The sequence below is a fragment of the Podarcis filfolensis genome, assembly GCF_964270895.1.
Source record: "Podarcis filfolensis genome assembly, chromosome: 3".
Classification (NCBI taxonomy): Eukaryota; Metazoa; Chordata; class Lepidosauria; order Squamata; family Lacertidae; genus Podarcis; species Podarcis filfolensis.
Genome location: NC_139606.1, coordinates 91565368 through 91578433, shown reverse-complemented (window position 1 = coordinate 91578433; position 13066 = coordinate 91565368). Strand labels below are relative to the sequence as shown.

The window sequence follows — 13066 nt, the reverse complement described above, 5'->3', positions numbered from 1 at the left end:
AACCCCTTCATACATGTAACTAGGATTCATGTATAGTTAGGCTTGACTGCAGCTTCCCACATAGCACAGCTTTGCATGCTGTGCCTTCAGCTTTCACCTGCATCTCTGAATGTGGTCCTGCTGAAAGGTGGTGTTCCTTTGATTACCAGGTGGTAGCACAAGCAACAGGAGATAGCTATCAATATCACACCATGCCTACAAGTCTTTCAGGGGCGTGTGACTTGACACTACTGCTGGAACAGAAGAGTGTTTTGTCCTGATCCAGCAGTACAGTCCTTATGTACTTACTGTACATGTCATCTTTGCCATCACATTAAGGACTTGATGAGTAGTTCATAAAACAGCCAAAATACAAGATTAATTATTGATTAAGATATTCTGCAATAAATTTAATTGACTGAGAAATGGATCTCTCCTACCAGGAAATAGAGGAACTTGTGGAAAAGCTTCACAAAGATGCATTAGTTGTGGAGCAAGTTCGAGCTATTGTTAAACAGGATGAAGAAATTATGGCTGCAGAAACACAGACTGTGGAAGAATATGCCCAGGTATATCATATTACAATTGTTTTTCATTTTTATTGTGCCATGCTGGGTATTTGCAGCTTGCGACAAGATGGCAGAATAAAGAGACAGACACACGGGCTGGAGTTGAACTAAGGCTACTTTATTTTAAGGTTAAACATAAGAAAAACTCTTGAAGACTTCAAACTAACAGATTGCAGCCACTAGGCAATCCAGCCCCTGCCTGCAGGAAGGGGGAAATGGCTGTTCCGCCTACCACCTTTCCCAGCTCATACCATATAGAAGAGCAGGGAATCCTTACTGCATCACCATCACCCTGCAGCCTGATTCCAGGTAGATGAGGCAGGTTGGCCTCAGGGGTGGCCCCTATCTTTCCCCAGTGCCCAGAGAGTAAGCCTCATGACCAGACCAGCCCCTTGAAAGGTTCCTAAAAAGCATCACCAGGCTGAAACATAACTGTCCTCTTCCCGTACCTAACCACCCGTCAAATGTGACTCACCTGAAAGCCAGATCAACCTATGGAACAACATGGCAGGCTATCAAGTGTCCCCAACCAGCTATTCAGTGTAGAGTAGGCCAAAAGGCCTGACCTACGAAGTGAAGATTAGATAGGCCCAAAAGTTCCTAGCTGGTCCTGAAGCAACCAAATAAATCACACTGAGAGACCGAAGAGGGCAGGTGCTACCGTGGAGAGAAGAGGGCAGGGGAGCAGGTGTCTGGCTCTTAAGTAGGGCAGTGACATCTGCTTACACCAGGTACGAAATGTGTGTGATGATGTAGGGTATGACATGGTCCCTGTACCTCTTTCAGCCTGCAGGCTGCAAATTTGCCCCACTATCAGTAATGAGCAGAACAGGCAGTGGAATGGGCTTCTTGACAAAATGACAGACACACTGAGATCTCCAATAAAATGGCAATGCTCCTGGGGGAGGAACAAAAATCTGTTATATAATATGGTTGATGTTGACTATGGGAGCCAGTACAATTTCTGATTCCATCCCAAATTTTGCAGGTTCTAGGATATGTAGATCCCATCTTCAGCTGCAGATGGCTTGAAACAAATATTATAAATATGAGCACATAGCCAGAGAATAGAAAACAAAACAGCATTTGTACAACAATACACTGTCAAAGAAAACATCAAAGTCTAACTTTTCTTTTTATATATATAGCAAGCAACAGATGAGCTCAATGCTGTAATGCCAACTTTGGAAAAAGCTGTCGCTGCTCTTGATGCACTTGACAAAAACCACATTGCAGAAGTTAGGTAAGTGTATTGCTCATGTTTGTAGTTTGATTATGATTTTGGTTAAAAATCAGTACAGTTTTCAGATCATGTTGGATAAATAGCAACAAATCTAGTGGCCCCATATTTGCATTTCAAAACATTTTTCTCTTCATCTTCATTATGATTTAGGTAAGCATTGTGTGATGGGATGGTGAGCTGCTTGTGCGTAAAATCCTGATCCCTCAGAGTTTGGCTAAGTTCCCAAACCTCTGTCTGTGATGGAGCTCCTTAAGCATGGCTCCATCAATCGCTCGTTGAATCGGACAGTGGGCGTTTACGGAACTTCTTCCAGCATAAAAGCTCCTTAACGGAAACGCGTCTTCTGGACTCTCGGCGTGACAGTTTCCGCCGAGGAGTGGGTGTCCCTACGGGAGGTCCTGAAACCTCCCCACTGTTCTCGCTTGAAGTGTCTCTGAGCCCTCCCTCCGACTCACTTTCCCTTGGAACTCCACTTCTCCCCCTGCTGGTCCCCTCCTCCGCTGAGTGGTCTCTCTCACCCTCCATGAGCCCTTTCACCTCCTTCGTCTCAGATGACAGTTCCCTGACACATTGCTACTATTGTGGCAATTTAAAGTAGGTATGGTTTAAATATCTTTTAAGGGAAAAGAAGTGAAGAATGCTGTCAACAAACTTTAAAATGTTTTACTTATGTAAATAAATGTGCAAATTATCTCTAGTTTCTTCGTTTTTGTTACTACGTCTCAATAGTCAATAGTCACGATAGTTCCCTTTCTGACATGAAATTATAAATATTTTGAGCACTATCCAAAGTATTTTCCAGTGTTAAGATTTTTCATGTGAAATGTTGCTGTATGTTAATCACACTATATTAATGAGGCAGGATAAGCCACTGTCCAGTAGTATGGCTCTAACTAAAGTTGTTGGGGGCTTTTTTGACAAAAAAGGTATTTAGTGCATTTTGTTCCGTTGACTTTTCTTCTGTATCGCACAGAGTGTATGCTCGCCCTCCTCCACTTGTACTTACTGTTATGAATGCAGTTTGTGTTCTTCTTGAAAAGAAACCTAACTGGACAACAGCAAAATTACTGCTTGCAGATCCTGGGTTCCTAAAGAGATTGGTTAATCTTGACAAAGATAATCTACCAGAAAAGGTAAAAGAAGGATGCAGTGTATATTATTTTTGTTTCTTCTATTGTATGCCTAAGAATTTTCAGATAGATTACCTTAAACAATAAGCTACGTCATTTTAATGCACATTTCAAACTAATACTGCAATTTTCTTTTTCTCCTGGGCTGTTTACTTAGTTACCATTTCAGAAATAGGAAATGAGAAGGCTAAAAGTATAGGGTCACCTTCTGTGAATGCATCTTAAGCTACAAAAAAAGAGAAACGATCAGGAAAGGCAAGTTCTCTTGCAAAGTACTGGCTGTCTTAGTTTTGTGAGAGCTAAAAAGAATGAAGTTAGGAAAAAACAGGAATTTGAAACTATCTAGAGTTAAGATCCCAAGTTTGCCCTGTCTGATAGTAAATTGGGGAGGCAAAGTTGGATGTTCACTGACATGGTGGAAGACTCACAAATGGGTAGAAGTCTATATCCAAGAGCCAGGTGCAATTACTTATGGGTTGTTGTGAGAGACTGGGGTTCAATGCCCCTAAATGAATTGAGACAATAAGTTGTCGTCTCTTGTAACAATGAGATCCCCATTACTTCTGAAAAGTTGAGGTGCTTCTCCTCCTTTAGGTTTTTCTCTTTTAATTTGGGTTCCATTGAACCCACTTAGCCTGGTTTAAGAATAGAAAAACCTTCCCCTTTTAGAAAGACAATGGCCTCTCGCTAGAGAATTCCTCATTAATCCAGAGGAAAATAACAAGCATGGTTCAGAGGCAAAGGGTAGGGGTGGTGGTGGCAGAAAAGCATGGAAGGAATCAAGTTAAAGTCTTTAACTTCCAAAAGAATGAGAAATATCTCCCATGGTTATTCAGTTGGATAACATATCTAAATTAATGTGCAGCAGCCTTCTGGAGTGGTTTCAAAAAGCTGAAAAAAATGGAATTAATAAATGCTACTAGTTACAGGGGGAAATGATAGACAAACCTCAGCATGAAACTAAAAAGGCTTTTCACAAAGTGTTTGGACTGGATGTGAATGCCATTATATAACAAAAGGTCATAAATTTCCTGGGTTAGCCTGAGTCATACTAACATAGTTTCCTGTACAACCACTTAAGTTTTGCTTTCGTAAAGTGCTCTTGCTCTACAGGTTGAAAAGGGATGAATGTGAACCTCTTTAAAAAATGTAAAATGGACACTTGATTCACTAAAGGATTACTCACAGAGGATTAGTTTTAGCTGAATTATAGGTGCTCTGAGAGATCAATTAGCGGTTACAGCCTCCTGTGTGTGACACACCACTGGTTTGCACCATTGTGGCCATCCCTGATTACTGCATTGATGCTGTCATTCTCTGAGCAAAGCCAAATCACACACACAAGGCATGCCTAGAATTCCAATTGAACCAAGACAGCTGGAAAAGTCTGCTTTTGTTTTCAAAAATTGGCCTGAAGAAATGGTTTTGTATTCCAAAAAAATACTCCCCCGTTCTGTGCTTACAAATTATGGCATCCTACTCCTCTGTGTCTTATATGGCATACACAATCTTCTTTGTATATTTATAAAGGCACAAAGGGGCAAATCTCACACTGTTTCCAATGTGTGGAATGATGTGGGGTAATAGGATGTATTAGCTCTCCAGTCCTGAGTTCATGTAGTCTTATGTATTCACCTGATTTTGGTAAGCATAAGTAACTTAATATTTGTTGACATATCAGCTGTCAAAGTCATTATCTGGTCTTGGATGTAATGATTCCCCCCTCCCTCACTCCCCAAATATCTGGTACTATGTTCATTACATAGTGGGCGTGAGTGGCGCTGTGGGTTAAACCACAGAGCCTAGGACTTGCCGATCAGAAGGTTGGCGGTTCGAATCCCCGCAACGGGGTGAGCTCCCGTTGCTCGGTCCCTGCTCCTGCTCCTGCCAACCTCCTGCTCCTGCCAACGACTGGACCTAATGGTCAGGGGCTCCTTTACCTTTACCTATCTATGTTCATTACATGATTTGTCCATTGTTTAGGTTTTAATATTTTATTGTATGCTACCTTGTAGGGGCTTGCCCTGGAAGGCAGGGTAAAGGTAAAGGTAAAGGGACCCCTGACCATTAGGTCCAGTCGTGACTGACTCTGGGGTTGCGGCGCTCATCTCGCTTTATTGGCCGAGGGAGCCAGCGTACAGCTTCTGGGTCCTGTGGCCAGCATGACTAAGCCGCTTCTGGCGAACCAGAGCAGCACACGGAAATGCCGTTTACCTTCCCGCCAGCACTTTGACGTGCTTTCAAACTGCTAGGTTGGCAAGAAGGAAGGCAGGGTAGAAATACATGAAATAATTAAATGTTGTAGTCACTCAGTTAGGTAAAATATGAAAGCAGGACTGACCAAAACTGGTCAGCAAATAATGTCCTGGCAATTTTTTTGGAAATTGTTTCTTTTTAAAGCTCCTCCAGAGCTGTTAGACAATTTAACCTCCATCCTATAATATTTGATGACATCCCTGTTCCTATTTGCTACGCACTGCTTTTTTAAAAGCATTTTTAAAACTACATGAAATTTTCCATAAGGCTCAGCATCACCACCTAGTGTCACATTGTATATTGCACTTAAAACACACTTAAAACGTTTTATTTGCAGCTGTATAGCTGAGTCTCTATTATTGTTTTAAGTCATTGGTTTTAACAACTGGTCTGTGTTCATTTTAGGTGCTTCTGCAGTTGAAGAAATATGTAAGGATGCCTGATTTCAACCCCTTAAAAGTCGGACTTGTGTCTGTTGCCTGCTGCTCCATGTGTCAATGGGTTTTAGCTTTAGATCACTATCACCTTGTAAAAAAGGTATCTTTACAGCTACTGTTTCTGAATCATCATAAAAAGTTGTTACAATAATGTCCTCATAAGAAAAACTTTTAAAAATACATTTTGTTTATGTTGAGAGATATTCTAAATAGAAATAAACAGGAATTTGTGCTCAGTTTTGCAAATGTATTTCAGCCAAAATTAGTTGAGGAATTAAAAAAACAAAACCACTGTATCCTTTTGAACATTAGCTTTCTAATTATACAGGTCACAATCTGCCTTCTCTCCTGCGTGTATAAATATGCATATTCTACAATGTATACAAATCAGTGCATACAGAAGAGGGGAAATTAGACTATTAGTACAGGAGAAGAGAATAAAGTCTAGTATGGAAATGCCTTTGCATGCATGCACATACCCTCCAACATTTCTCCGATGAAAATAGGATGTTCTGCTATGTGGGCTACTAGTATCTTCTTTTGTAAAAAATAACTGGGAACTATAGCTCCTCACCATGTGATGAGAAACAGACACCATGTTCTGAGCTCTGGGGATAGATTATTTTATGTCCTCCGCAGCCATTCTCATAAGTACACTAAAAGCCACATTTTCTCCAGAGTCCTACTTATGGTTATTCTGGCCGGCTATTTGTAAGGAAGTGTGTGTTGGTGCATTCTATTACAACTTTGCTTAGAAGCACGTGTGAGATAATAACACAGTTTATGCTGAATGTGGGATTGTCACAGAGGAAAAAAACATCCTTATGTTGAGCCTCCATCCCCTGGCCCACATCCCCAAGTCTTCACTGCAACTATTAGGTAAATTTCCCCAAGTTAGGAAGTCATTTTGTTATGTATTTTGTCAGGTCTTCAATGTATCTTGGGCTGGTGGGGACAGATGAGCATGAAATGTAATGATGGCACATTATCAGTAAATGTGCCAAAACATAAAAAAGTGGGGAAAGAACTTGACACAGAGGTGCTGTTTTCAATGAAATCATATGAAGCGGAATGTGTAATTTGCATATGTGTATTGCACATAAATATTTTTTCTGTTTGTCCAGTGAGTTCCGTATAGCCATATTCCTTCCTTCAAGCTGAATTATAAATATATCTTCTTATATAGTTTGTAGAGCCAAAACAATTGAAGGTAGCTGAAGCAGAGGAGCTACTAAAACTTGCACATGAAAAATTGACTGATAAACAAAGAAGTTTAGTGCTGGTAAAAGAATTCTACTTGTTATATACTATAGAATTTATAGAATTTATTGCTTGTTAAATAACATAAAGTTTGTGTCTGTCTCAGTTTGGGGTATATTGTTTTATTTTAAAAAAAATCTTACGGTGGCAAAAATCTGTCTACTTATTTGTTAAAAGGTATTTCAGCAGGAGCAGTGTGAGAGGGTAACAATGGATAGAGTTTTTCCAGAGATACATCTAGCCTAGGAATGAGCATCTAGAATCATCTGCTCTAGATTTGGTCTTCCCTAAAGGGTGTGAAATAAGTGAAGACAAAGGCCACCCGGGGACTGGAATGTGGGTATGAATAATGATTGTATGAAGAGAGCAGGTGTCCCTTGGACCCATTCCCCCTCCCATGATATATTCATATATGGGTATTAAATAAATAATTCTCTTTTTACATATACATTTTAAAATTTAATTCTTTTCTCTTAGCAAGGATACCAAAACTTTTAAGAAAATAAGATTGATATGTATTACAGGGGGTGAAATAGTAGAAACCAGGAATAATAAATAATCAGCTCAGTTTGATAACAAGCAGAGAGAATTGCAGATAAGTAGAATGGGAAACAATGTTGTGTTTGTTCTCCTCTGTGATCTCTGTGTAGTCCTACAAATTTACTACTACTGCTAATCATAATCATCAATAATTTATATATGGTGTATTTATATATTTTTTTGAATTTTTGTCATGTGCCCTTGAATTATCAGTCCTTAGTTCGACCCATCTACCTCTTCCCATCCATGCATTTCACTCACTTTGAGAAGGAACTGCAGTGAGGAAACATGGCACCATTCTCTTTCTCTGTGCCAGGTGTTGCATTTGACCTGCTCTTACTCTGGTGCTTCCTTTATAGCTGCTGCAGTGAATTGTTAGGAACTAATAGTGGGGTGGGAGAGCTGAAAATAATGCCAAATTATTTCACATCTGGCAACCAATGAGTCACTTTGGTTTCAGATAGTACATAGGTAAAAAGGTAAAGGACCCCTGACAGTTAAGTCCAGTCCCGAACGATTCTGGGGTTGCGGCGCTCATCTCGCTTTATTGGCTGAGGGAGCCGGCATACAGCTTCTGGGTCATGTGGCCAGCATGACTAAGCCGCTTCTGGCGAACCAGAGCAGTGCATGGAAACGCCGTTTACCTTCCCGCCGGAGCGATACCTATTTATCTACTTGCACTTTGACGTGCTTTCGAACTGCTAGGTTGGCAGGAGCTGGGACAGAGCAACGGGAGCTCACCCCGTCACGGGGATTCGAACCGCCAGCCTTCCAATCGGCAAGCCCTAGGCTCAGTGGTTTAGACCACAGCACCACCCGCGTCCCTAGTACACAGATGAGTCTAAAAAGCCCGGGACACAATTTACTTCTGGTAAATGAGCCACCATAGCTGCTAGAGGGCTGTGAAAATTTGTGTCCTGGGCTTTTTAGACTTATCTACCCATGGACTATCTGAAACCAAAGTGGTGCATTGGTTGCCAGATGTGATTGCCCCCCCCCCAGCTCTCCCACCCCACTATAAGCAGAAAGACTGGAGCTATGCTCCTTTGTTCATGCTTACAGGGGGTTGGGAACTATTTCACCTAGCTTTAGAAAGCTCCCAGCATTGCTCTGCACAGAACCCACAACTATGATTGCACATGTCTGTTACAACAGTTACAGAGAAGCAACCTGTCTTAATGTATAGACCCAATTATAGCAGAATTGAAGGCAAGTAGTTTCTGTCTTGTCTAGTACCTTGTTAGGAACCCACTGAGAACCTCATGTAAGTTTTGAAAGAAAGAGTTAGAAAGAAAAAGTATGATCTATAGCAGCAATATATGCCACTATAGTATGTTTTCCTTTAATTTCTAACTCCTCAGATTGAACAACATCAGCAAAATTTAGAAAAAAGGTTTGGAGAAAGTATCGCTGAGCAAGAAATGCTAGCAGCTAGAAAAGATCAAACAACACGCCGTTTGCACTGTGCATCTGTGTTAAGCACAGCTCTGAAGGATGAAATGGTATTACTTCTTTCTGCTCTAATGTTTGACTCTAATTAAAATTAGGCTTCATTGTTTACTTGTCTTAGACTGTCTTTCCTGTTGGTCCTTTTCCATATCATATAACCTCCCGTATTCTTGTGGAGAAGTATACTCTGTGTTTGCCGTCAGAGGCTAGCTGTTTCCACCAGCATTGCCACACACCATAGCCCTAGGATAAAGGGGGAAGACTAATGAAGTTGTTAGGGATTTAACCATCTACTGTAGGGTTGTTTTCAGGTGTCAAGGTACTGTATATTGTTCACTGAGCTATTGATAAATTTCAGAGAAAGAAAAATCATTGCTATTCTAAAATCAAAGCAGAGAAGAATGGCTAAAAAAAAAATACTGCTTATTTATGTACCTTCAAATGTGGGATGAGAGCATTTTTCACAAATACCACAGCACTAAACTATTTCTTATACTCCCAACATAAATATCTACACAAGTGTAAATATTGTTACGAAATCACTTATAGTATGTGCTGCGTACTGGCAAGTCATAGGTTTATTATGTTGCAAGTGCTATACTTTCTAAACAAACTAGTTTGTCCAGTACTCAGTTATATTTGGCCCTAAACATTTTTTTTTATATCCTAGGCACGCTGGAAAGAATCTGTTAATAATTTCGATCAAAGGTTGCAGGGAATTGTGGGTGATGCCTTTGTTTCAGCAGCGTGTATTGCCTATAGTGGAGTATTATCAGCATCATATCGTCAGCAACTAGTGAATGACTGTTTGAAACTCTGCAAAGAAAGCAATATTCTAGTATCTCCAAATTATTCATTAGTAAATTGCATGACAGAAAAAAATGAGGTAATAATGCATGGGCAGAGGGAATGACATTTCCAAGGTTTTCTTTGAAATTTAAATTAAAAGAGTTCTTAGGAGAGTGGGGATTTTTTTAGAGAGAGAGTCTAATTTTGCTGGCTGAGGCACTACCTAATTAACTAGGTAAAGGCCCCATTTGCAGAGGTAGATTTAGGGCAGTGCAACCAGCCCCCCCCCCATTGGATGCCAAGCTGATCTTCACAACTATAACATAGTGCATACACAGAATTGAAGACAAGAGGGGGGGTGTCAAATTTTGGTATCACACAGGGCGACCCTGAAATTTGAAATGCCAAAGTATGCCTCTACCATTTATATTATCTTTTGGGATTTATTCAAGCGATCATACTTCTTTTGTTATTATTCAGAATCACTCAAATCATTTGTGGAACAAATATTATTGTTGATAATAGTCTTTAAGTATTAAAAATTGATGTTTTACAGGTCCGCAAGTGGCAAAATGCAGGCTTGCCACTTGACCAGTACTCTACAGAAAATGCTATACATATTATGTATGGACAACGTTATCCTTTGCTAATTGATCCAGAAAGACAAGCGTACAAATGGATAAGTCAAATGAGTGGTAAACTACGCCAAATTCGTGTTACGGATGCTCATTATTTTAGAACACTCGAAAACTCTATGCGTCTTGGTGAATCAGTCTTACTACAGGTAGTTCAGCTTCCACTGAGTCTGATCACTCAACTGTTATATAAACTGGTCGGGGGGGTGTCTTAGAATTCCTGAGCAATGCTAGATACAAGCTTTTACTTACTATGCCAGTCAACAAGGATCCTATTCAAAGGCATTGATGGTGGAAACTGACAAACTGTTGACATGGGCTCAGCTTGAAAATGGGACATCTGGCAGAGGTTAACAACCACTGGTTGAGCCACATAGGCATCAGTGAGGCAGAATGGCAATTAAGTTTTTCAGCAGCCAGTTCAGCAGACAGGTCAGCCAGTTGTGGATCTGTTTGCCTCCAAGTACAGTGCTTAGTTAGACACCTTTGTGTCCCAGTTTCCATCTCTGGGGCCAGGGGTGTGGATTGCCTGGGGGTGGATTGGTCTCAGGGTTTGCTCTATGCCTTTCCTTGCTTCAGTCTTCTTGATCAAACCATCCAGAAAATCTGCTTCTAGGCCAAGGTAATTTTGGTGGCCCTTCATTGGTGGCCCTTCATTGGCTCCTGGACCTTGTCAATCTGATGGTGTTGTCCCCTTGGTGACTCCTTGGTGATTCAGGGGCTGGTGATCTATCCTACCCCAGAACTTTTCTGTTTGACTGCCTGAAGGCTAAAAGGTTCTGGTTTACATAGGTGGTTGTAGGTTTGTCAATCTGGAGTATTTCTTTCTGGTTGTCATAAATGTCTGTTCTACAGTCCTTTTAGTTTACCTGTTAGGGTTAGTGTTCAGTCTTCTCATTGATTAGCACAGTGGTTCTCAACCTTGGGTCCCCAGATGTTTTGGCCTACAATTCCCATGATCCCTAGCTCACAGGACCAGTGGTCAAGGATGATGGGAGTTGTAGTCCCAAAACATCTGGGGACCCAAGGTTGAGAAAGGCTGGTTAGTAGTTGAGAAATTGTTTGCTCTGTCAGTCAATCTGCCTACAGTGATGACCCCTCCACTTGGAGAAGAGGCAAAAGGATTGAGAAGATTCTGCCTCATTTCTCCAGTAGGAGGTGTCATACCTAAACAAGAATGTCTTCTGCCTGGATCTGCAAACTGCAGATTGTTCTGCAGCTGCTCCACCTTGTCCTCTTTCATCTTGTCCTCTCATCCTCACTCTCCTCTTGCCTGCTGTGGTGCAAAATTAGCCTGCCCTGTCCCCTCATCCTAAGAAGGTGAAAAAGATGGTTGGGCAAGGGTTTTCTGATCGAGGGGATAAATGAAGTTATGATGTCAACACCCTCACACACTGCATTTCAGGTTTAAGCACCTGGTTTTGTGCTTTGTAGGATTTCAGTGAAACACTGGATTCAAATATGAAGCCAATATTAAAAAAGGAAATCTACAACAAATCAGGGCAAGACTTCATTAGAATAGGAGATTCTGAAATTGAGTGCAACCAAAACTTCAGGTAACTGTTCTTTTCAGTGATACAGTGGTACCTCTGTTTACGAACTTAATCCGTTCCGGAAGTCTGTTCTTAAACCAAAACCATTCTTAAACCAAGGCACGCTTTCCCTAATGAGGCCTCCCGCCGCCAGTGCCCTTCCACTGTTCGGATTCCATTCTTAGACCGAGGTAAAGTTCTCAAACTGGGACACTCCTTCCGGTTTTGTGGAGTTCGTAAACCAAATCATTCGTATTAAGGACTGTTCTTAAATCGAGGTACCACTATATAATTTTTTACTTATGTAAATTGAAACTAACTATATTTTAAATTAGCTATATTTGTTTGACTCAGCTATGTCTTTACTTGCCTCACACCTGACGTTATTGTTAATTATTGTTTCAGATTATACTTGACAACACAAAAACCCAACCCCCATTTTCTGCCAGCAATATGCAGTATTGTGACAATGATAAATTTCACTGTAACATTTGAAGGTTTGCAAGATCAGCTTTTATCTGCTGTTCTAATTAAGGAGAAACCAGAGGTTGAACACCGGCGTTGTGAGTTGCTAGAAAGCATATCTGCTGACCTAATAACACTTCGTGAACTGGAACAGAAGTCACTTAGGCTTCTCCAAAAAACAGATGGTAATGAAAAATGTACAGAAATCCTTGAAATGTCACCCATATGTTTTGAACAAATTATAGGCACCTGTAACTAAATAAGTTACAAATTAAATGAATTGTTTTTTTTTATATGAAATGACATGGATAAGGTAATCTGCAACGATTTCCGTGTGTCAGGCAGAGGTTAGAATGTTAGTTTGGATGTTCTGGTTCAGATTCCCACTCATCTATGAAGCTCTCAACCTAATCTATCTCATGGGTCTAAAACAGTGCTCTGTTTAGTTACTTGTATAAATTGCTGTGCAAATTAAATTGTAAATCATTCTAATTGTAATTAAAGGACCACCTCTCACACAAACCTGGCCAAATACTGAAATCAACCCAGAGGCCCTCCTGCCTTTAGATATTAGGGCAGTACTAACTAGCAACAAATTTGGACCTTTTGTTCTTGCCCAGGCCTTGTCATCTGTGTTCAGTTTAATCTGACAGTTGTATTGTTCTGATTTGCTAAATTTAATTTAATTGATGTTCTTGTTCACCCTGCTTATTATTGTTATGGATTTTACTTTAGCCATACTAAAGGGCAGCATAAAAGTTCCTTGTTTCTTTTACTAGATT

The 13066-nt window shown here is 40.5% G+C and overlaps 1 protein-coding gene across 15 annotated transcripts in view; it reads left to right on the top strand.

Moving 5' to 3' along the window:
• Positions 1-13066, top strand: part of DNAH14 (dynein axonemal heavy chain 14) — a 129737-nt gene that overhangs the window by 92899 nt on the left and 23772 nt on the right. For all 15 annotated transcript variants that reach the window (XR_014545785.1, XR_014545786.1, XR_014545787.1 and 12 more), the window contains 10 exons: positions 423-548; positions 1697-1791; positions 2765-2924; positions 5583-5714; positions 6801-6896; positions 8776-8916; positions 9534-9749; positions 10209-10436; positions 11722-11843; positions 12225-12469. Coding sequence is in view for 11 of the 15 variants with exons in the window: in XM_083604684.1 (XP_083460810.1) it covers positions 423-548; positions 1697-1791; positions 2765-2924; positions 5583-5714; positions 6801-6896; positions 8776-8916; positions 9534-9749; positions 10209-10436; positions 11722-11843; positions 12225-12469 (1561 nt within the window). In the remaining 4 variants the exon portion in view is untranslated. The remainder of the gene's footprint in view (positions 1-422; positions 549-1696; positions 1792-2764; positions 2925-5582; positions 5715-6800; positions 6897-8775; positions 8917-9533; positions 9750-10208; positions 10437-11721; positions 11844-12224; positions 12470-13066) is intronic.